Source organism: Acanthopagrus latus, chromosome 6 (assembly GCF_904848185.1).
Source record: "Acanthopagrus latus isolate v.2019 chromosome 6, fAcaLat1.1, whole genome shotgun sequence".
NCBI lineage: Eukaryota > Metazoa > Chordata > Actinopteri > Spariformes > Sparidae > Acanthopagrus > Acanthopagrus latus.
Genome location: NC_051044.1, coordinates 3,164,472 through 3,190,385, shown reverse-complemented (window position 1 = coordinate 3,190,385; position 25,914 = coordinate 3,164,472). Strand labels below are relative to the sequence as shown.

The 25,914-nt window shown below is 42.3% G+C and overlaps 1 protein-coding gene and 1 long non-coding RNA gene across 3 annotated transcripts; both read right to left on the bottom strand.

Annotated features, from left to right (window-relative positions):
- Positions 1-318: 318 nt before the first annotated feature.
- LOC119021396 lies at positions 319-2,133 on the bottom strand. The gene is made up of 2 exons (XR_005075552.1): positions 562-2,133; positions 319-481 (listed from the first exon to the last, which is right to left on the bottom strand). It is a non-coding gene; the product is annotated as an uncharacterized LOC119021396 (long non-coding RNA).
- A 14,678-nt stretch (positions 2,134-16,811) lies between these two features.
- On the bottom strand, positions 16,812-23,077 carry LOC119021535 (myosin heavy chain, cardiac muscle isoform-like). 2 transcript variants are annotated; one of them, XM_037101879.1, is made up of 2 exons: positions 19,966-23,077; positions 16,812-19,707 (listed from the first exon to the last, which is right to left on the bottom strand). In XM_037101879.1, exons 1-2 carry the CDS (start codon positions 23,049-23,051, stop codon positions 17,985-17,987), a joined length of 4,809 nt encoding a protein of 1,602 aa, XP_036957774.1. In that variant the 5' UTR covers positions 23,052-23,077; the 3' UTR covers positions 16,812-17,984. The 2 variants fall into 2 exon arrangements, with proteins under 2 accessions (XP_036957774.1, XP_036957775.1); XM_037101880.1 differs by having other exon boundaries at positions 20,740-23,077.
- Positions 23,078-25,914: the final 2,837 nt, after the last annotated feature.

Here is a 25,914-nt window from a genome sequence, read left to right as displayed (position 1 = left end):
CAAGTTTTTTGGCAGGACCGCGCGTGAAAACAACCTTTTCTCTGCAGCATCTAATGTTATTTATAAGCTCTACACCACTTTTTTTTAATTAAGCGATAAAACCGAGCCTTGCTGCTCTGATACAAACTGGATCTGGACCGTGAACAAAACCACTAATCACAGTGATATAGTCTTGTAAAACCAGCTGCTGTCTCTACGTGCCGCCGTGATTCAGAGTCTCAGGACCGCATACATCGTTAAGAGTTCTACTGGGCCTGTCCTGGTTCTGAGGCTCATACAACTACTGTCAGGGACCAGGGACTCAAATGTAGACAGGGGTGATGTTAAGGACAAGAGAATTTATTGAAAATTAGCACAGTTCAGGTTGAGGTTAGCATGGCAGGTGTTTTCATGGCGTCAGAGAGTGGAGGATGCGTTCAGGCTCCAGGCTCAAAGTCGACTGTGCTGGCAGGCAGACTGGGTCAGGCTCTGGACTGCTGGTCTGAGGCGAGACAGGAGAAAAACAGGATTAGCAAGCAATAAGGCACGAGGGTTAGTCTTGAGTTGGCTGGCGTTTCTCACAGGAACTGATTCAACGATCCGGCCGGGTCTTGGAGGCTGGTCAGGATCTATGTAGGTGAGTTGATTGCAGGATGATGATCTGCAGGTGTGTTGGCAGGATCCTCCGTGACCACGCCCACCACAGGCTCCCAGAGGAGAAAGAGGGAGAGAGCAGAACACAGACACCAAAACAAGGAACAAAAGAAAGCAAAAACTACATTCACACACACCCACGACTGTAGACTTTGACCACCCAGACTGGGAGAACACAAGAGCCACCAACAGTTAAAATTGAAAACACTGTTTATAATATTTGCCTCGAGTTGTGAATGCATAACCGTAACAAACGATCGGTGTCCATACTTCACAACGTTTCTAATCCAGCTGGCATGACATTTCCTCCAAAACACATCAGCTGTTGTTAATTAGTATTACATAAATGTAGACCAACACATTCTCACGTGACTGCTCAAACATGGCAGCTTAGTCCGGACATGTTTGCACAAGAAGCGCTCCAACGCACAAACACTACTTTTAACATCCAGTTAGACTTTGAAAGTAGAGCTTGCTGACCAACATTTCACATATTATTTCGACAAATGATGTCTTTTGGACTGTTATTAACGTTGTCAAACAATCATCAGGTCAATCAAGTTCATGCAACAAAACTACTGAGTTAATTTAAAAAATAAAATCCTGCTTTGAGTGAAAATAACACTCATGTTATTTCTATTATGGTATTTATGTCGGTTAGCTACTTAATATAACTTAAAAACAATTCAATGCGTGTCAGTTGGTGTCATAATATCCTGACATTCATGATCACCGTGATATTGAAATGAAATATTGACACTGTGTGAACAACACACACATATAATAGCATGACTAATCCAGCAGAGATGTTCTTTCATCTGGTTGCTTTTCACCAGTAATTGAGTGCTTGATGGTAATGTTTCATTCAGTGTACTTTGTTTTCTCTCCTCCCTATGGTCTTTTTTTTTTTTTAGAATAATTAATTTGCCGAAAAAGAGACAAAACACGCCGTAAGTAAAGCTAAAGTTTTATTAGCTTGCTCACAGTTTCTTTCACATTTCTACAGCTATCGCTATTATATTGTTATCGTGAATTTGTCTGACCGCGATAATGGTGTAGTGAAAATTTAACATACAAACCTCGATCTCCTGGCAGAAAGTGTTGTGTACGACCTTCAACCAACCCCCAAAATCTGACCTACCTTCCAGAAATGATGCTGCAGGTGTAACTACAGCGTCACACTTGAAGGCATAGGTCCACTGACCTGGCTTTGTCTGAAGCGGCTGGACTAAAAGCTGGTAGTAACATTTTTACTGCCGAAGAATTTGGCAACATTTTTGTATAGTCATGTTGCGTATTGGAGCATATTGCCAGAGAATGAAGGCCGATGGATCGATGACGAAAGTTTTATTCAAAATAATCATCAGGGACCGACAAACGCCAACGGACAGTTTAATAAAGGCTGAACTTAACGTGAAACTCTTGCCAAAATGCAACCAAGGCTTTTTTTTTTTTATGAATGCATATGAGTCAAACTTTTAAAATTTACCATATTTTTGTTTTTGGGTCAAATGGGCCAATGGGAGTGCTACGGGCACTTTTACGACAGCATCAAAATCTCTAATTTTAAAACAGTAAGAAGACTCGACACAACATGAAACTTTGCTGGTAGCATCACCAGGGTCTCTACACATGAACACCAGCACTGACAACAGTGTTTGTGTACACAGAGTTACTAAAAAGAAAGTTTTTGAACAACTCATGTTAGCAGTAGCTTGTTCTGCTCGCCGCCGTCCTGCCAGTGGAGAAGAGTCGATCTCAGAATGAGACGTAACCTGGAGGACAGTTAAGGTGGAACGCTCCTGAAGCTTAGTTCCATATAAATGCACAAATAATTTGTTGTTTTGTCGTTAGCGACCTTGAAGTTGAAAAAGGGGTCACGTGAGATATTGTGTTGCATTGTTGCCAGAAGACGGCAGCGTTCCACCTTAAGTACAAACTAAACTAACGAGTGGATGAGTTGCAGGTGGAGCTAGGTGGAGAAACACTGAGCTTAATGGTTTTCTTAACTAAAACTGACACCTAAACCAGTAAATTTTAAGATTATTTTGCCTGCAGAAAGAACTGAATACCTCCATGCGAATATCAGTGTTAATTATTAGTATACGTTTGAGTTTGAAGTAAAACTGACATCTGAGGTTATAAACTGAGGATAAATCTGCTGATCTGATCCGCATCAGCCTCTGATCCTTTCATGACACATGGAGTTTTTAAGGGGAAATCAATGTTTTCGCTCTGTGAATGAGAGAACTCAGACTGCGATTGGTCCAGCAGCGTCTCTGTACTCGTTTCCTCTGTGGGGGGAAAAAAAAAAAAAAAACTGACTCTGTGTGATAAATAAAGCAGAGCAGAAACTCTCCTCCGTCTCCACGCATCATTAATAAACTGGCCTTAATTGCATGTGAACGTCCTCAGAGTAACAGGATATTTTTGTGTCTCATTTAAAAAGACAAATTACTGAACCCGTCATCAGTAATCCTGTCTGAGCAGGGAGAACTGATGCTGCGTGTGTGTAACTGTGTGTGTGTGTTCTTCTAGTTCTATAGAATGAAAAAGTGGATCTGGATCGAGTGTTTGTTTCACGTGTGGGTGATTTTACACAAACTGTCGCTCTGTGAGGACCAATTACAGCAACTACAGCGACAAGACTGTGACAGTGAAGACATTTCTTTGCTTTTTTTTAAGGGGGCTCACTGTTTGAGTTTCAGAGAAGAAGATCAAACTCAGAGTTTTGAATATTTACAATATAAATGAGGTAATGTTACAAACTCATGAATATGTATTATATGTTATGTAAACAAGCTGTTTGTCTCAGAGGACAATGAGGTCCCAGAACTCTGAGTAAGAAAAGAGTATAAACTGTGTTGTCCTTTAGTTTGTTTATTCAGCCATGAAGACAAAGAGATTATTATTCTACAGAGTGCTCCTTGAAAATGATAATATTTTTTTGGATTCAGAATTTCAATTTACTAAAACTGAAAAAGGATAAAATAAATAAATAAATAAAAAAAACTGAACCCAGCATCGTGGGTTGGTTTGAGGTTAGGTCGCGGTAAAAGCAGAGCAGTACAAACGTGTGTGTGTGTGTGTGTGTGTGTGTGTGTGTGTGTGTGTGTGTGTGTGTGCAGACATATTTCATGAGATCGACAGAGCCTCTATTAATGAGAAGCAGCAGAGATCAGCAATTATTCACCAGCAGACCAGTGAAGAGAGTCGTGCAAACACTCTTCACACATGATAGCACTCAGTAGCCTCATACTCTCACTGCCACTGCTAACACTAATGTTACTAACACCACCACTACACCAGCTGTAGCAGTGCGTTTACTGCTAATGCTACAGCCACGTATCTGAGTTTTGAGGCTCCAAGGGTTATGTTCATGCTGAAAGAGTGAAAAAGTGCTTGAAAAAAAGATGCAAATATCCCCGACAGATATATAACTTCAGGTAAGGAAGATCAGATTGGTTTCCAGTTGAAGACAATCTTGATGCCCATTTTGTAACACTGACAACACACAAACAAACATAATTGAACATGATGAAAGTAATTACCAGGATACAAGAGCGAATAAACAATAGTTTAAAAAACACTCACTTCAGTTTTTTCCACCTCCTCTGAAGATCAATCCCTTGATTCTGCATTTTGATTGCTGACGGGAACCGCCAGCAGTTCAAATGACAAACAAAATTAAAACGTGAACTCGATCTTGAAAGTGAAGCGTCAGTGAAATGTGACGATTAACTGCAGCTTGATTACTGATGCAGTGCTTATTGGTACTGCTGTTGCAACATGATGGCCAATACATTAGTATATTTTCTATAGTTGTTGTTATTAATGTTGCTACAATATCAATATCAATAACTTAGCGATTGTCACTCTGTTACACACACAGACACACAAACATGTAAATATGCAAACAGAGGACTATGCCTCTACACTCACTAAGAGAGGACCTCTGTTTCTGGTCATTTTGAAAAATCAGTATGAAAATAATAATCACATTTAAGTCCCCCTCCCCTAAACCAACAGAGTGTTTTTAACAGGAAGTGACAACTTTGGACAATGTCCGTCCCTGATTTGCTGGACATTGTCCACATGAAAACCACTCCAGCGTGTTTTTCACTTTATGCTCTCTCTCTGACTCCAGCTCGCTTCTCACCTTCTCTTTATGCCACACAAGAGAACGCACACACACCCCTGAACGTCGCTTCTTTGCCGCTTCTGTCATTACATGTGTGTGAGAGCGAGAGAGGGACCCAGGAATTAAGGTTTTGATACCTTCCAAGGCCTTCATCAGTGATTGCACTCACTCAGAAACATACAAACACTTCGCTTTGCAATTTTTTTGGCATTCATACACCACGCAAAGTGTTGTGTTCAGAAAAAGAACCTTGAGCTGTTTTCTTCCCTGTAAAACTAAATGTCACTGCGTCCATGTGTTCACTCAGAACTTATTTAACTCCTTCCTCTGCGACTCGAGACTGAATGTAGAGCGCTCATATTAATAGACACAGTAAAACCAAAGAATTTCTCACCAGGTGCCGACGTGATCGCCGCTGTGGGCTCAAGGGTTCAAACCACCAACTTGGGACAAGTGGACAAGAGGACACTTAACATCAGAACACTGACTTCTCATACTTAAGTAGAGTAAACGTCAGATACTTTAAGACTTTTACTCAAGTAATATTCCGAAAGATGACATACTTTTCCTAAAGTCATCGGTCTTTATCGGACTGTTACTACCTCAACTTCCGTAGCGCTCTACCTACCTGTCGTCACTGGGTTGCTCGAAATCTCCTCCTCCTGCTCCTAAATTTGACCTCTACTTACTCTGCTGCCATCACAATTTGAATTTAGCTCGTAATAAAATCATGGATGACTTTTGCAGATGCGACATGTTTGAACAAGACTTTGTTAGTCAAACAAAAATACAACAGGAAAGATAAAAGTTCATTTAAATTACGTTTTAGTTTAAGTATTTTAAATAAGTTGACATTCAGCTGCATTATATTACTAAATATGCATGTTTGTCTTATTAAATTAACTTCATTATCACAAAAAACATTTTTTTTTTTTGCAGCTGCAATGAGAAAAACAACCAGCGTTAAACATGAATATTTGAAAGCAGTGTTTTTGCCCGTTGCATGTGCGGTGATGATTCCCCTGCAGCAGGTAAAGTATCATTCTCACCTCAGGCTTATCAGCTGAGCAACAAATACAGATATTCTTACTGATGACGCTTTTGCACTTGACTCTCTCAATTTCTACATGCTTGCGCCTATTTTCAGGGTTAAACTGGTTCCTAAAAACAGATCGTTAGCGACGTCTGAACCGAACACCCAGTTGTGAGATCAATGAAAACACATCAGAATATCAAGTCAAAAGCCAAACATACAAACTGAAAATTAGTAAGTAATTAGGTACCATTTTTGACTCGTCTCCCTTTTTCTCCTGATACGTGACTCCTATGTAACGCTGTCATCTGCTTCCATTTCTGCATCTTTGTTCATTCACCCGACGTGCTCATCCAGAGTTAATTAAGATGAATCATTTCCTCAGGGCTACATTCTCACGAACAAACACGGCACAAAAGAGCAAAGGCCAATGCGGATGTCTTCGTAAGCCGAGCCTGCAATGAGCAGTTGAATAAAAAAAAAATATATTCAGTAATATGAAGACGCCTCTGAATTCAAACAGCACTTACAGCAACGGGGAGTCGAGGCGAGTGTCAGAAACCTGAGGAGAGAATGTGTGGGTGAACTCACAGAAATCTGTAAACTCTGAGGTATGTGTAGACCTGGAGGCCACGTAGCAGCAAACGTAATGTAAAAAGTAAAGAAAAAGAAGAGGACGGAAAGCAAAGTGTGTGTGCAGAATGGAGATAGAGGTGAAGGTGAAGGAGATGTGTACCGTTTCCAATATGTCATCTGCAGCCGTGGGAATCCAGGTTTTATCATAGTGCCATTTATCTGATAGAGATACTAGAAAAGCATGGCTGCTCCCAATTTGTTTCAAAGGCTAACGTTAGCAATCAGAGTTCCTATCCTGCGTGTCTGCTCTGGTATAGACCACGAGTGAAGGCTGAATGCTGGGAGAACGAGAAATTCCAGGATGCCGGGTCGTTTACATAGAAAATCTGACAACTTGTTTTGATAACTTGTCAAAGATGCATGCTGACAATTCCTTTTTTTTTTTTTTACCTTTCAAGTAGTCTCCCATTGTACTGTGTAGTGAAGTGGTTGAAAGGTTATCAATTATGTTGTTTTACTTTGAAATATATCACAGATTGTCACTATCCAATGTCTTTTAAGCTGCCGATCAATCACGAGGAGTTGAAATGATGACGATTTGTCAGATTCCCTGTGACTGCACAACTTTCAAGACTGGAAAACACAGCGGTACAACATTTGAACTACTCACCCCGAGTGTGAAGTCAGAGGAAAAGGGAATTGATCCACCTGGTTACGCCTACAATCCAGAGTTAATCCTGTCACATTGGACAACTCTCTCTGGGGGGAACCACCTTCCAGACTGAGACACCAAACAGCTGGAGAAGGTGAAATTGACTGCGGGGTGTAACATGCAGGGATCTCACCTCATCTGTGTTCAGTCCAGATAAACTTATTTTGTTTTAAGCATAATGTTAAGCGGAGCAAACTGCTGGACTTTAAATTTCAGGTGTCATATGGCATCAAAGCTGGGCGCTAAACTGGAGGTTGGCCGGCTCGTTCGGCAGAAGTCTTTACGCTCTTTGGGCGAAACGATGCAGACAACAGTCGAGTCAGTTCGGCTTTGTGCACCACTGAGCAGCTTTCATGGAGATAAATGGGACTTCGCCTCCATGACTGTGTCCAGATACAAATGTAACATCCTCAGTTAGCAGGGAGGTGCAGTCGTTAGCACTGTTGCCTCGTGGGAAGATGTTTCTGGGTTTGAATCCCGCTGTGGCCGCGCCTCTCCACGTGGAGTCTGCATGTTCTGTGTTTTATGGTGTGTGACCAAAACATTCAAATGGCCGAGAGTTCGCAAAACCTTCAATTTCATTCCTCCTTTCACATATTTACCTTTATTTCCCGTTCGTTTCATCCTCGTCTCGTTTACCGGTAGACTGGTGCACACATGCAACAGATAAACCTGCCCCCACACACACACACACACACACACACACACACACACACACACTCCTCTCACAGCCATCAGAGGCTCCATTACAGCGGTACAGGAACCATCTGTTGGTCGGAATTGAATCCTGCTCAATTAGCATCTCATTTGCATACGATTAGCATGTCATTAATGGAGAATTATGCAGAGTAATGTGATTGCTAAACGAGTTTTGCTTCCCCCGCAGAGTAAAAACCTCTGTTCTGCTAATCGCTGCTGGCTCGCTCTCTCCCGACTGTCGAGGAGCCGCGTGCGTGAACAAATGGATGGATGTGGGCGTGATGTTTGCATGCGTGAGGCCATTGTTACCATGCCAACATCCACACTGGGCTGTAGGTGTGCTGGTCATTAAGCAACCACTCAACATAAGGGGAGCTGAAGGGACAAAATAATCATATTTCTTCAAATATAAGATGATATTTTTGCTCTAGAACATTTTACAATCCAAACTTAAAAGACCTATAGGTCAGTTTAAGACTTTGATTTGCTCACCTACAGTTTTTTATCATTTTCAAGCACGTAATTCAGTCTTTTGTGTCTTTTTTTTATATTGCTTCTCATCTGTTATCATTTTTATGTACCCATTCTGTTTATTCACTCTGTGATTATATTGTTGTGACTGTTTGGTGTCACATTTTTGCACCTACTCTGTTTTTTAATTTATTTGTGCTCTCGACATCTCTCACTTGAAATGAAGGCTGAATGAATGAACACTGTCGAGGGCAGTAACACATCATGCAGAAGCGTAATTGGTTGATCGGGTGTTTAAAAAAATCATGAAGCATATATTAATTGTATGTGGACAAGAGGCAGTTGACGTCTATGCATGAGATTCTTTTCTGACATACCACAACAGGGTTAGGGTGTGATTAGTTTGAAATGTAGTCATTACCAAACACACAATCTACAACTGGGTTACAAAACAAACAACAACAACTAAAAGAAACGTGAATACTTATCCATTACTTCAAAATCTAACACTAAAATACTGCACCATATATTCAAAGACAGAGGAAATTTGAAGCCTCGAATATCCTTTTCTCTCGAAACATCTCAAACCATTTCCACTGCAAATCAAACGTGCACGTTCAGCACTTAGTTGTTCTCACCAACTGTGATTATTCTAAAACATGAAAGATTGGAAGATAGTTTCTTCAGGTCTTTGCCGATGTCAGCAGGTTTAATTCTGGCTAACATGTTTTGGACCTCTTCCATGTTTTTTTAAGTCAAAGCCATGACAGTGTTGCCAGGAGTGGACGGCTCTTCAGATGGACTGCTGCTGCTTGAACCTGAATCTTGAATCGACACCGATGTTATATCTCCTGCCAGGTCGGCAGCAAAGCGGACAACTTGTCCAAGGAGCACTTCCATGAGTTACGAGTTAAAAGAACTCAACTGTAGTTTAAAAAATGTGTGTGTGCGTCTACAATTCACCTTAAATGGGGAAAGTCAAAAGACTGAAGAGGGGAAAGAGAACACAGCAACTTTTGGAGCAGCATTTTGCAGATGAAAACATGGTTTAGGTGTTTTGGGTCACCTGCTTAGAACAGTGTGCTTTTGTGAATAAAAAAGAAGAAGAAAAATCATTTGAGAGTGAGATGAGATTTTTGTGCAAACCATTACTGTTTTTCATCGCCTTGTTGTTTACTTATTTATTGCCTGTGATATTGTGTAATTCTGAACTGTTAGTGACTGAAGGTTAAAGGAGATTGTGACTGCATCTTCAGCAAATATATACAGTAGAGTCTGTTGTGGATGGTTAGGAGAGAGTTGTGGGTCAGATGATGCCTACAGTCGGGCGATAAAGTCATATCTGGTGGTGACGGATCCTAAACGATCACATGATACTCTGCTGACTTTTGCCCTGATGTAGATTATTCTACATCTCGTATGTGTTTACATGTTCTCCAAATAGAGCCGCGACTTCTAACTTCCTGCAGTAGCAGGAGAAAAAAAAGGTCAGAAATCTGTGAGCAAAGGGTAAAATAGTAGTTCACACAGTTTATGTTTTGTGTGTCGTTTTTTTTTTTTTTTATCAGTTTATCTTCCTCTCACAACAGAGACTGAAGTAACGTGTCTTTTTAAATGAGTTGTGTTGCCAAAACACAAGGACTCTCAAGGTTTCTGGGCTTTTTTTCTCCATTTGTTTCAGCTCATTAAAGTCACAAACTCACAGACGACTCAAGATATTTACAGATATTTTCTTTCCTCTGTGTATTTTACACTTTATTTGCATGTTTTTGTTGTTTTTTTCCTTTAATTAAAAACCTCCAACATTGACCCACGTTGACTCTGGTCCAGTTTGGAAATGTCTGCACCTTTAAAAACCTTTAATCATCCTGGGGGGAAACTTGAGCAGCTTTAAACACGTCTTCAAACATCCCAGCTGGCACCTAACCAGTAGAACCCATAGAGTTTAATGTCAGGCCCACTGGGTCAGCTGTGTCACCTGGCTGCCTCTTAATTGGGCCGAGCTAATCATTGGTGATTGATTATTCTCTCTTCGCTCCTCCAAGCAAACTTTGGTTCCCTATTGAAGACACAAATCATTAAGATGCGGCTCACCGATATATATAGTTTTATTCTTTGAAAAAGGAGCCAGTTGTTCTTAAAAAGCTGGGTGCTGTAGTTTTTGCAAGAAGTTACTCGAACATGAGTGAAAAGTGCATTTGTCGGGGGACTATTTTAAGCGGTGGAGTAATCCACATTTGGGGAAACAGAATAGTACGTAAGTGTTTTTGGATGAATGCTTTGAATCCAAGGCGAATGAAGAAGCTGCATTCATACAGTATATTATTAATGAAATGTCCTGTAGCGTACTTAGATCATGTGAGAGTTTCTAAAAGCACACATAAATAATGTAGTAGAGTGTGCCATAACAGCCTTCATATGTTTTTTCATTAATTATTTAATTCCCCATATGTCATGGACACTACAGGCGGAGTGACAGAAACCTTCTGAGTAAATATTTTGGTGAGAGTTCCTGCTGGATTCTGGCTCTGGTTGTCTTAACTTTGTGCTTTAAAAACAAAAGAAGTTCACCTGGACTGAGCTCAGCACAGATGTGGAGAGTTTTCCTGCATCTGACACTCTACAGTCAGTGTCACCTTCTCCAGCTGTTTGGCGTCTCAGTCTGGAAGGTGAAACCCTTCAGAGAGAGTTTCCTGTGTGACAGAATTACTCTCCGGATTGTAGGCGTAACCAGGCTGACCTTCTAGTGGGCGCACGATGTGAGATTTCCATAGAGCGAAAAAGAGAAATTGTACAAAATACATCTGCAGCTTGATTCTTTAACGGTGTGAGTCAGTGTCTTACTCACTCTCTCGTTCTTACCTTTCTCGCTCTACACGACGGCAGTTACTCATCAACACGTCAACTGATAAAACACGGTGACTCATGCGGACTGCAAAGGGTGCAGCTTCCGTTTTTCACTTCTGTTTTCAGGTGCGTAGACCAATTTGTTGGCAGTGGTGCACATACACATACTGGTTTCTCACAGATAACATCTGGCTTTTGTCTTTAATGTGAGGCCTCGCCGCTCAGCCGCCATCTTGGCAACACCCCCCAGTCAGTTATTGTGGCCAAACAAGACCAGATCCCTTCCTAATGACTGGGGAGAGACAACTACCTTCCCTTTAAATGGTCTTTGAGACCACTGACATAAAAATATATGGACTCGCCAGTCAAACCCAATAGAAAAAACATACACCCAAGCTTTGGTGACTGGACCCCAAAATCCAGTTTAAAATGCCCTTTTCCCCACATGTTGTACCCACATTTACATTTTAGGGCATTTATCAGATGCTTTTGTCCAAAGCAACTTACAGTAATTCATACATACTGTACACTGGTGCCGACAAGCACATCAGGAGCAGTTTGGTGTTTAATATCTTGACTAAGGACACTTCGACATGCAGACCAAGGGAATCAAACCAGCGACTTTCCGATAAAAAGCAATGACTCTACCCCTGAGCAACAGCCACTCCCACTTCTACCGTTCATGTGCATTTAAATCTCCCATATTTCACGTCCTCCCCACCAGCTACGTGTTGCCGGACAGCTGGAGTTGTGAGAGGAGTTCCCGTGATAACTCCAGAAATCACGTGTGGCTGCAATTTTACAAAACAACAACATAACATCCAGGAAAACATCAAACATCACTCATCTACTCTTTCCATCAGCTCCTCTGACCTCCATCATCTATTCTGTTTGCTTCCTGTCCATCCTTCACTTCCATTTAGTTCAGTTTCATTTATCAGGTTGTCGCTCACAAATCATCTAACCTTTGTTTTTTTGTTTTTTTCTCGATTTCGGTCTGCTCTTTGTGTCACCTGTCTGTCTCTTCGACTCGGTTCTATCCTCCATCTGTGGCTTATTTTATCATCTGCTCCCTTATTCCACATCCACCATCCATCTGCTGTCTCACCCTCTTGGTTCTAATCATCCATCCTGTTCTCATCGGTTATCAGTCCATCTTACCTGTCGCTCTTCCACAAAGCTCTCATTCCTCTCTCTGTAAAGCTCTCCGTCCCGTTTCCCTCACATTGTTGTTAATTCCTCCACGGACTCTTTCATGTGTCTGTAATTTTTTCTCCACCTGCCCCGTCTTGAGCTGCGGGTATTTTATGATGTTTTTTTGTTGCCATTTTACTCTCTTCAGCTCTTAGAACAACTTATTTTGCTGTATGGCTTTTTCGTTTATATTTGTTTAAATGTAGACTATGTTTTGAACATTTGCCGGCCACTGAAAGTCCAACCACAGACCGCTTATCTGCAGTGTAATACTTCTGCAGGAGAATGCGGACTTATTACTATAGAAAACATAATCTCTGTCTGATGGCAATGTAAAGTACCCAAAATGTTTGTAAAATAGCATAAACTTAAATGAACAGATATTGATTTAATGCTAAAATAACAGTTATTTATTTTGTTTATATGTGGCAGACCCTGCCACCGTGTTTTCCTCTGAGAACAGCCTGTTGATTCACTCATGGAAAAGATAAATATTTCTGGGTTTGAATTGTTGAAGTAGCCACATTGATGTGATGCACTTTGTGAATGAATCACGTTTCTGTTTTACAAATAACTTTAATGGAAACTGATATTTGTACTTTTTTAACAGAGCAGGAAGTGTGATTGTTTAGTAGTCCAGCTGCCATCTCTTGCTGGGATGATTCAGATTCTGCAAGATGTTTTTTTGTTGCTTTTCTGTTTTTAACATAAACTGATGCCGTTGACCTCAGTTACCAGCACTCAGCAAAGACCATCTGCCTTTCAGAAACATATTCATACAGCACTGATGATTTTACTGCACACTTTTCTTCCAGCTGGCGGCAGATTGATGTCAGACTCCCATAAACGCACCGCAGTGTGGAAATAAAATAAGTTAAACAATGTGAGAGTAAATACCTCCTTTCCATTGGGTTGCTGTCTCTGCATAGGAGCTCAGTCTTCACCTCTGCTTCACCTCCCCCCTCTGAGGCCGGTGTGTTACCTCTCTTCTTCACTCTATCAGCTCCTCATGCAGCTTCAGCGTCAGTCCATTTCCACTCTGTCTCTCCCCGGAGCAGACGTCTCATTCATCTCAACACTTCGTCTTCACATCCATCCGTCCCCCCGTGCTGCCGGGGCTGATGGAGAGAGAAGGAAGAGGAGGAAGGAGGTGAGTGGGGAGCATAGTAAAGAGAGATTACTCTCTACCCTCCTCTCCCCAGGCTCTCCAAACGCACTGCTGCAATGCAGTTACAGTAAGAGGATGGGTGGTTTTGGCATTTACAATGAATTATCAGTGGATTGTCTGAGCGCTAATGTGTCATCTGCTAATGGGAAGCCGACTCTGCATTTCGGATACAATATTTTCAAGTGTGTGGCCCAGTTGGGACTGTTTGATGATGCAGTGTGACGCGTGGGCAGACTAGTATAAATGTAAATGTGTGTGTGTGTGTGTGTGTGTGTGTGTGTGTGAGGAATATATATGAAGAATTTATAGGGGTTTCTCCACATGCTTTTTCGTCACTGCATTCATTTTTCCCATATGGAATAACAGATGAGCGCACCCTCACCCTGACCTTTTCGCTGTGTACCTTTACATTATTTATCCGTCTCCGACTCAAGTTATACTGAATTTGAATTCATATAGGCCTGTTTGAATGAAGCTTCTGTAAGTCTCCTGTTCACGTTTCTTCAAACTTTTTTGTCTTGATTAATTAAGCTAAATGAGTAAAATGTTATCATAATCAATTTTAATAATACCTGATATGCCTGTTATATTTTATTTTATCTTTTTCTAAAAAGAAGATTTTACAGAATTCACAATCTTTGTGAAAAAAGTTTGGTTTAATACCCACTCCACTCGACAGACATCGGACAACGTATTTTTAGGCTGTCCGTACCTTGACCAACCATGTTTGAACAGTTTCTCTGGACCAAAGCTGAAAATGTCCCCATAAGAATGAATGGGAAAACACCTCCCAAACTCCTGAGTTTTGAAAAAGGTGTAATGCTTATGGCCAAAATATTTGTACAGTGAGTAACAGGAGACATTGCTGAACTCATTTCTGTAGAGTGAAAAACGAGGGCAGCAGAGCGAGAGACAAAACAGGTACCGTCTACTCTCCTCCAGAAATGTAGGCTCAAAATTAACATTGCGGCTTATGGGGGAGTTGCTGGAGTGCTTGTCGCTCTAGGGCGCCTACAGCTAAAACTGTAAGTCTTACATCTGATATAAGACCATCAGCTGAAAGCCAACAATATTTCCAACATTTATATGTAATTGTTGTCCATGTGAAATAAAAAATGTGGGATCCAAATCAAGCTTAAGGTAATTTTTTCTCCAGTTTTTCCAGCTGCTCTCCACTCTAGTGAGGATGTCATGCACTCTAGCTGATGCAATACACACCCATAACAAAATCAGAAGACGAGCTAAAAATCCTTACGACTTAAACCGTAAAAGACTGTAAAAAGCTGAATACATGCCCAGTAGTTCAAAGATCTTCTGCCTCTTTAAAACTTAGAATGGTGTCTCTAGCTCAAAGTATGAGGGACAAGAAGAGGTTGAAAGTCGGGTGGTTTTGAATAGGAATATTTGAAAAAGCTGAACATTTTGATAATTGAATTGTTTCTCTAGCTGAACGTATGCTGATGTAGTAGCTGAATGACATTTGGAAAATTCCCTATTAGGATGAATGGGAAAACATTTGCGGAAAAAGCTGAGTATTTCCAAGTATGTCAACTATGAAAGATAGAAAAAATACAAGCCATCATGTCCTTAATATATATAATATATGTAATATATAGAATATACAGTCATGGAAAAAATTATTAGACCACCCTTGTTTTCTTCAATTTCTTGTTCATTTTAATGCCTGGTTCAACTAAAGGTACATTTGTTTGGACAAATATAATGATAACAACAAAAATAGCTCGTAAGAGTTTAATTTAAGAGCTGATATCTAGCCATTTTCCATGGTTTTCTTGATAGTAACCAAAATCACTTAAGTTCTTACATCAATAGCTATGGCACTGTACTGCCAAAAACACTGCTTTTAAGCATTCCATGTTTTCTTTTCTGTTTGCTTTAAACACATGATACACACAGGAGTTAGTACTTGATTGCGTAACCATTGTTTTTGATGACTGAAGCCATGCGTCTTGGCATGCTCTCCACCAGCTTCTGACATTGTTCTGCTGTCACAGCAGCCCATTCCTGTTGCACAAATTCAAACAAATTTGCTTTGTTTTTGGGCTTGTGGTTCTCCATTTTGAGTTTGATGATTTTCCATAGGTTTTCAACTGGATTCAGATCTGGTGATTGAGCAGGCCAAGGCATGGTGCGAATGTTGTGGTTCTCCATCCAGGCTTTAACTGACCTTGCCGTGTGGCAAGGGGCATTGTCTTGTTGGAAAATCCAGTCATTCGAGGCAGGAAAGAGTTTTCCAGCTGATGGAAGAAGACTGTTTTCAAGAGTAGCCCTGTACATGACCTGGTTCATTCGCCCTTCACACAATTGCATTTGCCCTGTTCCACTCATACTGAAACAACCCCAGATCATCACTGATCCACCCCCATGTTTTACTGTAGGGGCAAGACAGTCTGGTTTGTAGGCTTCTCCAGGCCTCCTCCTAACCAGTAAGTTAGCTGGAGTGGGCATCAACTCAAAATTGGATTCATCACTGAAGAGAACCTTAGCCCAATCATCAACAGTCCAATCCTTGTGATCCCTAGCAAAGAGTAACCGGGCCTTCCTGTGCCTTTCGTTGATGAAGGGCTTCTTCCGTGCTCTGTGTGACTTCAGACCAGCTTCAACAAGTCGGTTTCGAACTGTCCTTGCCGAACAAGTCACATTTCTCGACAGTGCCCACTCATTTTGAAGGTCCCTGGAGGTCTGACGACGATTCCTGACACAGGAACGGACGAGTGCACGGTCATCTCGTGGGGTAGAGAGACGTTTCCTGCCGCGGCCAGGTAGCAATTTGGTAGTGCCGTGTTCGGCTTGTTTTTTTTTTGTTGTAATGAACAGCTGTCTTGGAGATCTTTTGTTTTTTTGCTACCTGTCTCTCACTCATGCCAATTTCCAGCAGTGCCAAGATGGCTGCCTTTGTGGCTTCACATAATTCTTTTGTTTTAGGCATTATGTGAGAGCTGACAACTTCTGAGTTGTGCTATGGCTTGAATGTAAGCAGGAAACCACTCTAAGCCTTTGCATGTGCAGTGCTGCTTATGACATGAAATGGCCTCTTATATACCCTGGGAATACAATTAAGCTTAAGAATGTCAAATAGGACATAAAGTATTATGTGATCAGCTGCATTTTTTGTCGTGTTCATTGTATTATACCTTTAGTGGTACCAGGTATTAAAATGAACAAGAAATTGAAGAAAACAAGGGTGGTCTAATAATTTTTTCCATGACTGTATATATTTAGCTGACTTGCATTTTAGTCATACATTTTGAAAATAGCATGTAACATTAGTGTATGATTACACCAAAAAGGGACACAAATGCAAGACACACACAGGCTGGTTTTGGAACAAACACCAAGCTTTATTGAATATGTTATTGAACTGTACAGTTATTTTTTCATTTTGAAATACTGCATTAACACAATGGACCTAAAATCACACAAAAAAACACAAAATCTGAGTAGTAAAAAGTTAGATTATTTACCCCGAAAACCACAAACATGTTTATTGAGCCATTTGTATAACTTAAATTGCAAATATAAAATGGTGTAAAAAAAAAAAAAAAAAAAATTAAAATGCAGGCAATGCTCCTTCCAGCTCAAAGAAGAGCTCCACATTCAGTGGTCGCCTCATTGTTTTGACAAACAAACAAAAAAACCATTACACTACACGTTAAACACACACTAACCCTAACTAACCCTAACCCTAACAAATCTCTAAACCCTCAAAACCCACTATCGCTATTGCTGTCACCCTCCCACTGCTGTCCTCCCACAACTTTCCCCTGTTAGTGGTTTTTTTTTTTTTTTTTTTTTTTGGTTGCACAGGAAAAGTCAAGAGTCAAAACCCTCAAAAAGCTGTTTTGGGGGGTTAAGACTGTATGATCTGACCTCATATACATTTTTCTTTTAATTGAAGAATATCTTCTTCAATTAAAATTGGTTAACTGGAGCATCCCAGAGAAAACCACTGGTTGTGCAGGAAAAGCTGAGTCATGACCCTCAAAAGGCTGTTTTGGAGGGTAAAGGTTGTATCATCTGATCTCATATATTTTTTTTCTTTTAATCAAAGAATTTCTTCTTCAATTAAAATTGGTTAACCGGAGCATCCCGGAGAAAACCACTGGTTGTGCAGGAAAAGTTGAGTCATGACCCTCAAAAAGCTGCTTTGGGGTCGGGGCTAAGATTGTATCATCTGATCTCATATATTTTTTTCTTTTAATCGAAGAATTTCTTCTTCAATTAAAATTGGCTAACCGGAGCATCCCGGAGAAAACCACTGCTTGCAAAGGGAAAAGTTGAGTCATGACCCTCAAAAGGCCGTTTTGGGTGTTAAGGTGGTATCATCTGATCTCACATATTTTTTTTCTTTTAATCGAAGAATTTCTTCTTCAATTAACCTTTGTTAACCGGAGCATCCAAAAACCACTGGTTGCACAGGGAAAACAACTGCATGGGTTTGAGTCTCCTGTCAGTTTCTGAATGTGGATCAGGCCACTGGGAGAGCTTTCTATACCATTTCATCTTGTTCATCTTCTTCCTCATTAGATATTCCAGCTGGGACATCATGGAAATTTCTTGTCCCTCCCACTCCAGCTCCTTTTCCTGCGGTGTACTCTTGAAAAACCTTGTGGCCTGACTGAGGGACATCTTTTACTTTTGTCATGTCAGCCATCCATCCAGGTGTGATCTTCCTGGTCTCTGCGTTGTGTTCCCTAATTTGGAGTTGATGGGAGGTGTGGGATCTTTCCACAGTCTTCTTAAAGTCCTCTGCAGCCTGAATGAGGGATAACCTTTCCTCCTGCCACTCCACTTGATGACTTTCCAGCTTCTGCTCAACATTTCTCAGAGCAGTCACAAGGGTGTTGTTCTTGTGTTTCTGCTTGTCCAGCTGAGCCACATAGAGAGCGCTGGATTTCTCCATCTCCTCCAGAAGGGAGGATTTCTCCTGCTGCCAGTGGAGGTGCTCAGTCTCCAGCAGATGTTTTACGTTTTTTAGGGCAGATGCTAACTTCCTGGTCTCTGCTTTGTGTTCCTTAATCCGAAGTTGATAGGAAGCCTGGGATCTTTCTTCAGTCTTCTTAGCCTTTTCCTCACTCTTGGCCAGTTCTTGCACAGTCTCTTTTAAGTCTTCTGTGGCCTGAATGAGGGATAACCTTTCCTCCTGCCACTCCACTTGATGACTCTCCAGCTTCTGCTCAACATTCCTCAGTTCAGCCACAAGGGTGTTGTTCTTGTGTTTCTGCTTGTCCAGTTGAGCCACATAGAGAGCCTTGGATTTCCCCATCTCCTCCAGCAAGGAGGATTTCTCCTGCTGCCAGTGGAGTTGCTTAGTCTCCAGCAGATCCTCTGCCTCTTTAAGGGCAGATGCAATCTTCCTGGTCTCTGCTTTCTGTTCCTTAATCTGGAGTTGATGGGAAGCCTTGGATGTTTCTACAGTCTTCTTAGCCTCTTCCTCACTCTTGGCCAGTTCCTGCACAGTCTCCTTGAAGCTTTCTGCAGCCTGAATGAGGTATGTCCTTTCATTCTGCCACTCCACCTGATGACTCTCCAGCTTCTGCTCAACATTCCTCAGTTCAGCCACAAGGGTGTTGTTCTTGTGTTTCTGCTTGTCCAGTTGAGCCACATAGAGAGCCTTGGATTTCCCCATCTCCTCCAGCAAGGAGGATTTCTCCTGCTGCCAGTGGAGTTGCTTAGTCTCCAGCAGATCCTCTGCCTCTTTAAGGGCAGATGCAATCTTCCTGGTCTCTGCTTTCTGTTCCTTAATCTGGAGTTGATGGGAAGCCTTGGATGTTTCTACAGTCTTCTTAGCCTCTTCCTCACTCTTGGCCAGTTCCTGCACAGTCTCCTTGAAGCTTTCTGCAGCCTGAATGAGGTATGTCCTTTCATTCTGCCATTCCACCTGATGACTCTCCAGCTTCTGCTCAGCTTTCCTCAGTTCAGCCACAAGGGTGTTGTTCTTGTGTTTCTGCTTGTCCAGTTGAGCCACATAGAGAGCCTTGGATTTCCCCATCTCCTCCAGCAAGGAGGATTTCTCCTGCTGCCAGTGGAGTTGCTTAATCTCCAGCAGATCCTCTGCCTCTGTAAGGGCAGATGCAATCTTCCTGGTCTCTGCTTTCTGTTCCCTAATCTGGAGTTGATGTGATCTTTCTACAGTCTTCTTAGCCTCTTCCTCACACTTGACCAGTTCCTGCACATTCTTCTTGAAGTCTTCTGCAGCCTGAATGAGGGATGTCTTTTCCTCCTGCCAGTCCATCTGCTGACTCTCCAGCTTCTGCTCAGCTTTCCTCAGAGCAGCCACGAGGGTGTTGTTCTCGTGTTTCTGCTCATCCAGTTGAGTCAAACAAAGAGCCCTGGATGTCTCCATCTCTTCCAGCAGGGAGGATTTTTCCTGCTGCCAGTGGAGGTGGTCAGTCTCCAGCAGAGACTCTGCCTCTTTAAGGGCAGATGTAATCTTCATGGTCTCTGCTTCGTGTTCACTAATGATGGATGTCTTTTCCTCCTGCCACTCCATCTGCTGACTCTCCAGCTTCTGCTCAGCTTTCCTCAGAGCAGCCACAAGGGTGTTGTTCTCGTGTTTCTGCTCATCCAGTTGAGTCAAACAAAGAGCCCTGGATTTCTCCATCTCTTCCAGCAGGGAGGATTTTTCCTGCTGCCAGTGGAGGTGGTCAGTCTCCAGCAGAGACTCTGCCTCTTTAAGGGCAGATGTGATCTTCATGGTCTCTGCTTCGTGTTCACTAATGATGGATGTCTTTTCCACCTGCCACTCCATCTGCTGACTCTCCAGCTTCTGCTCAGCTTTCCTCAGAGCAGCCACAAGGGTGTTGTTCTCGTGTTTCTGCTCATCCAGTTGAGTCAAACAAAGAGCCCTGGATTTCTCCATCTCTTCCAGCAGGGAGGATTTCTCCTGCTGCCACTGGAGGTGGTCAGTCTCCAGCAGAGACTCTGCCTCTTTAAGGGCAGATGTGATCTTCATGGTCTCTGCTTCGTGTTCACTAATGATGGATGTCTTTTCCTCCTGCCACTCCATCTGCTGACTCTCCAGCTTCTGCTCAGCTTTCCTCAGAGCAGCCACAAGGGTGTTGTTCTCGTGTTTCTGCTCATCCAGTTGAGTCAAACAAAGAGCCCTGGATTTCTCCATCTCTTCCAGCAGGGAGGATTTCTCCTGCTGCCAGTGGAGGTGGTCAGTCTCCAGCAGAGACTCTGCCTCTTTAAGGGCAGATGTGATCTTCATGGTCTCTGCTTTGTGTTCACTAATGATGGATGTCTTTTCCTCCTGCCACTCCATCTGCTGACTCTCCAGCTTCTGCTCAGCTTTCCTCAGAGCAGCCACGAGGGTGTTGTTCTCATTTTGCTGCTCTTCCAGCTGAGCCACATAGAGCGCCTTGGATTTCTCCATCTCTTCCAGCAGGGAGGATTTCTCCTGCTGCCAGTGGAGGTGGTCAGTCTCCAGCAGAGACTCTGCCTCTTTAAGGGCAGATGTGATCTTCATGGTCTCTGCTTCATGTTCACTAATGATGGATGTCTTTTCCTCCTGCCACTCCATCTGCTGACTCTCCAGCTTCTGCTCAGCTTTCCTCAGAGCAGCCACAAGGGTGTTGTCCTCGTGTTTCTGCTCATCCAGTTGAGTCAAACAAAGAGCCTTGGATTTCTCCATCTCTTCCAGCAGGGAGGATTTCTCCTGCTGCCACTGGAGGTGGTCAGTCTCCAGCAGAGACTCTGCCTCTTTAAGGGCAGATGTGATCTTCATGGTCTCTGCTTTGTGTTCACTAATGATGGATGTCTTTTCCACCTGCCACTCCATCTGCTGACTCTCCAGCTTCTGCTCAGCTTTCCTCAGAGCAGCCACAAGGGTGTTGTTCTCGTGTTTCTGCTCATCCAGTTGAGTCACATAGAGCGCCTTGGATTTCTCCATCTCTTCCAGCAGGGAGGATTTCTCCTGCTGCCAGTGGAGGTGGTCAGTCTCCAGCAGAGACTCTGCCTCTTTAAGGGCAGATGCAATCTTCCTGGTCCCTTCTTTGTGTTCACTAATCTGAAGTTGATAGGAGGCATGGGATCTTTCCACAGTCTTCTTAGCCTCTTCCTCACTCTTGGCCAATTCCTGCACAGTCTCCTTGAATCTTTCTGTGGCCTGAATGAGGTCTTTCCTTTCCTCCTGCCACTTCACCTGACAACTCTCCAGCTCCTGCTCAACATTTCTCAGAGCAGCTACAAGGGTGTTGTTCTCTTCTCTCTGCCCGTCCAGCTGAGCTACATAGAGAGCCTTGGATTTCTCCATCTCCTCCAGCAGGGAAGATTTCTCCTGCTGCCAGTGGAGTTGCTTAGTCTCCAGCAGATCCTCTGCTTCTTTAAGGGCAGATGTGATCTTCATGGTCTCTGCTTTGTGTTCACTAATCTGGAGCTGATGGGAACTACAGAGATCCTCAGTCTCTATCTGTGATGAGTGGACATCAGCCTGACTCTTATCTAGCTGGGCTTTCAGGTCCGACATCTCCCTCTCCCTCAGCTGACTCTCTCTGCCCCAAATGTTCTTTTCCTGGAGGAGCTCAAGTATTAAAATCAGCGAATCCTCTTGAATTTCCAGCTTGACTCTGCCGTCAGATGTATATCTGGTGAGCATTGCATGCCTGTCTTTCAGCTCGTCCCTTAGGTACTCTTGATGAGCAAGCAAAGCAACTGAGGGTTCAGCCTTCTTGGAGTTGTCTTCAGGTATTGTCCTCTGCTGGCCCTGTGTATTTTGTCTGCCTTCGCTTCTTCCTCCTGTTCTGTCCTCTGAACTATCACTTCTCTCATTTCTTCCTCCTGTCTCATCCTCTGAGATATCTAGCTTCTTGCCTTTCCTACGTTTCCTGCCTCGTCTACCTTTCCTACATTGTTGTTTCTTATTCAATGTGGGCTGTCCTGTCCTGTCCTCTGAACTATCCATCCCCTCACTGGTTCCTCCTGTCGTGTCCTCTGAACTATCCATCATCTCACTTTTTTCTTCAGTTCTGTCCTCTGAATTATCCATCATCTCACTTTTTTCTTCAGTCCTGTCCTGTGAACAATCCATCCTCTCACTGGTTCCTCCAGTCTTGTCCTCTGAACTATCCATCATCTCACTTTTTTCTTCAGTTCTGTCCTCTGAATTATCCATCATCTCACTTTTTTCTTCAGTCCTGTCCTGTGAACAATCCATCCTCTCACTGGTTCCTCCTGTCGTGTCCTGTGAACTATCCATCCTCTCACTGGTTCCTCCTGTCATGTCCTGTGAACAATCCATCCTCTCACTGGTTCCTCCTGTCGTGTCCTGTGAACTATCCATCCTCTCACTGGTTCCTCCTGTCGTGTCCTGTGAACAATCCATCCTCTCACTGGTTCCTCCTGTCGTGTCCTGTGAACTATCCATCCTCTCACTGGTTCCTCCTGTCGTGTCCTGTGAACAATCCATCCTCTCACTGGTTCCTCCTGTCGTGTCCTGTGAACTATCCATCCTCTCACTTGTCTCTCCTATCTCGTCCTCTGAGATATCTGGCTTCTTGCCTTTCTCTGTATGCTCCATTGCGACAGAAAAATGTGTGTATGAACTGTGGTCCATGCTTAAATAAAAAGCTATTAAGGAATAAAAAGTCAGGGCTCCTATAACATTCCAACATTCTAAAATGTCTTTGATGACATCAATTGGAACTTTGATAAATTCACCCTTTCATCTTCTTCGTGTTGTTGCTATGGCAACGACATAGAATGTTTGTGGCTTCACAAAAAAACATTTTAAAATTGTTATTGTTTGAATATATGAATGAAATGGTTCGAAACTAAATGAACTCAAGTATCAGAAGTCGTTTTCTGCTTGTTTTATGGGTTTTTTTTAGCTTGTCTTCAGATATTTTAATGGGTGTGTATTGTGTGAGGCTAGATCATCGCTACAGTGGAGAGCAGCTGGAAAAACTTGACAAAAAATTCCCATCAGCTTGATTTGGATCCCACATTTTTTATTTCATGTAGACAATATCTATATCTATATCATATTTTCATAGAAATGTAGGAAATCTTGTTGGCTATCAACTGATGGTCTTATTTCAGATGTAGGATTACAGTTTTGGCTGTAGGAGCCCCAGAGCAGTAAGCACTCCAGCAACTCCCCCATAAGCTGCGCTGTCAATTTTGAGCCTAAGTTCTGGAGAGCAGACGGTACCTGTCCTGTTTATCAATATGTAAATATTTGGGCCATAACCATTACACTGCTCGAGCAGTGTAATTTACATTACACCGGCAGTGGTCTTTTCCATGCACCACACAAGAGACGAGCAAGGTTGATAAAGTTGATATCTGCCTGTAAAGTTGTTAAAACTACAATTTTTGTTTTAGTTATCAGTTGGTAGGACTTCCATACAAGGAACAGGGTTTTTTTCTTGCCAAACCTGACTGTGTGGATATTGATTTTTTTCGAGTGAAATCTCCAGTATGTAAATGCTATGAATGATTAGCATAGCTAGAGATGCCAACCACAGCTAATTACTTGCTTATTTTATTGAATGTCTCCACTCTGTATAGTTATGCTTCTGTGATAGTGTTTAAATGCCAAACGGAGACAGTTAAACATGTGTGTTGAGGTTGAAAATGTATTTTCATCATGTAATTCTGTGAGAAAACAATGAATTTGTGCTAGCACATGCTATACAGCTAAGAAAGCTGGTTTAAAGGTCCCATATCATTAAAAAACAGTTTTTCTCTGGTCTCTACATTTATAAACTGGTCCTAACTGAGTCTGCCAACTCCCAGAATGAGGAAAACAAGCGATTCCTGCATTGTCTCTGCGGCCCACCCACTGGTAACACAGCGCTCCTACAGGCTGTTCAGAATCTGCTCCTGTCGTTATGTAACGAAAGGAGTCATTATCATAGACCGACCTCCTCTGCACGGTGATAGGAGATATCTGAGAGGGGGGCGTTCATCCCCGAGGTGAAGTTCGGTGTGTCCAGTAGTGAGACAGCAGTGTTTCACAATGTTGTCGCTTAAAGCTAGACACGCAAATTAATTTGTTGTTGGTTGTACAAATCAACATCAGTGTCTATATTCTGTCCCAGCTACAGAACAACAGAAGAGACAGTGGCTGCGTTTCATATCTTAAGACAACGTGCCCGCTGCGGTTCGTGTTAGCTTGTGTGTGTGTTTGCTAATCGCTTCACATCGGACTGCTTCAGTAACGAGGGTCAGCACCAAGCTGGCTTTGCCTCGACACTGACCCTCGTAAAAGGATCAGTACCAACCATACCGGACCCAGCAGCTGCACCCGAGCCACCAAAAAAGGGTCACCATGGTTTAATAGTATTTATAGTTGCCTACAAGTCTGGTGAAGTCAGCTGGAAATCGGCTAACTAGTTAGCTCCGCTTCGGTCCGCTATGCAATGGCATCTGAAGCTAGTTTAATGTTAATAATATTACGATGGAGCTTGGTTGTGACAGTAAAAAGTCTGGAAACATGTGCAGAGACAGAGTCGATGCGAACAGTGTCCAAGAGTTTGGAGACTGAGTTGGAGACAAACACAGCTTTTGCTAGCTGTTAGCCATTAGCTTCATGGTGGTAAATGTAACAACACATACGAACAAACTTACATTATACAGACACACACTAACCACTCTGAAACGTCCTGCTGCAGCCACAGAATCTGTCTTCCTCAGTAGCCTCTCCCTCTGGGTCCGATTCTGGGTCAAACCGGTTCGGTTGAACGAAAAAAATCTCCGTGAGCCACAGCGATACATATATACATCCACTGTAAAGATTAGCGCATGTTACTGCTAACACAAGGGGCTTCCCCTCCATGAGAGTGAAGTAGCAGGAAGGGCTCTCCAAGTGGGCGTTGACAGGCGGAGCTCATTAGCATTTAAAGGTGCAGGCACAGAAACAGACTGCTCTGAATAAAGCTCTGCTCTGTAGAGGGACATTTAGACACCTGAAATTCAGGACCAGAGATGGGTTTGGGGCAATACATATCGAATACAGAGTTGTTGGGCCTCTGACAGCATGAAAAACAGTATAATATGGGACCTTTAAACTGGTTTGAGCTGGTTGTTGAGCTGAAACTGGCAGCTGTGTGCAGTTGAGTTCACAAAAGATGATTAATTTCATTGTCTTTGGTACAAAAACATGATTGAAAGTCATTCATGTCCTAATTTGTGTACATTAAGCTGTGGTGAGTTTAAAAAGATAAAAAACATTTAAAATTCATATACATAATTGTATGTTGGCTGTTAAAAAGTTATTGCGCAGCTGTATATGATACTTTGTCATTGAATAATTCATGTTCATTGATTTAAGATTAAAAGAGATGCATTCATGCATTTTATTTCCTGTGTTAATAAGTTAATTTCATTTGTTTTCTTGAGTTAATATCTCAAAATAACAACTGGCGTTTTCCTGAGATAACAGGTTAATTTTCTCGAAATCTCGAGATAACTAA

What these genes read in the sequence shown, in the direction of transcription:
- LOC119021535 (XM_037101879.1), bottom strand. Translation starts at nt 23,051, where the DNA reads ATGGACCACAGTTCATACACACATTTTTCTGTCGCAATGGAGCATACA. An exon ending in GAGTGGCAGGAGGAAAAGAC is followed by an intron (nt 19,708 to 19,965) that starts ATCCATCATTAG and finishes GGAGGAAAAGAC; the next exon opens with ATCCCTCATTCAGGCTGCAG.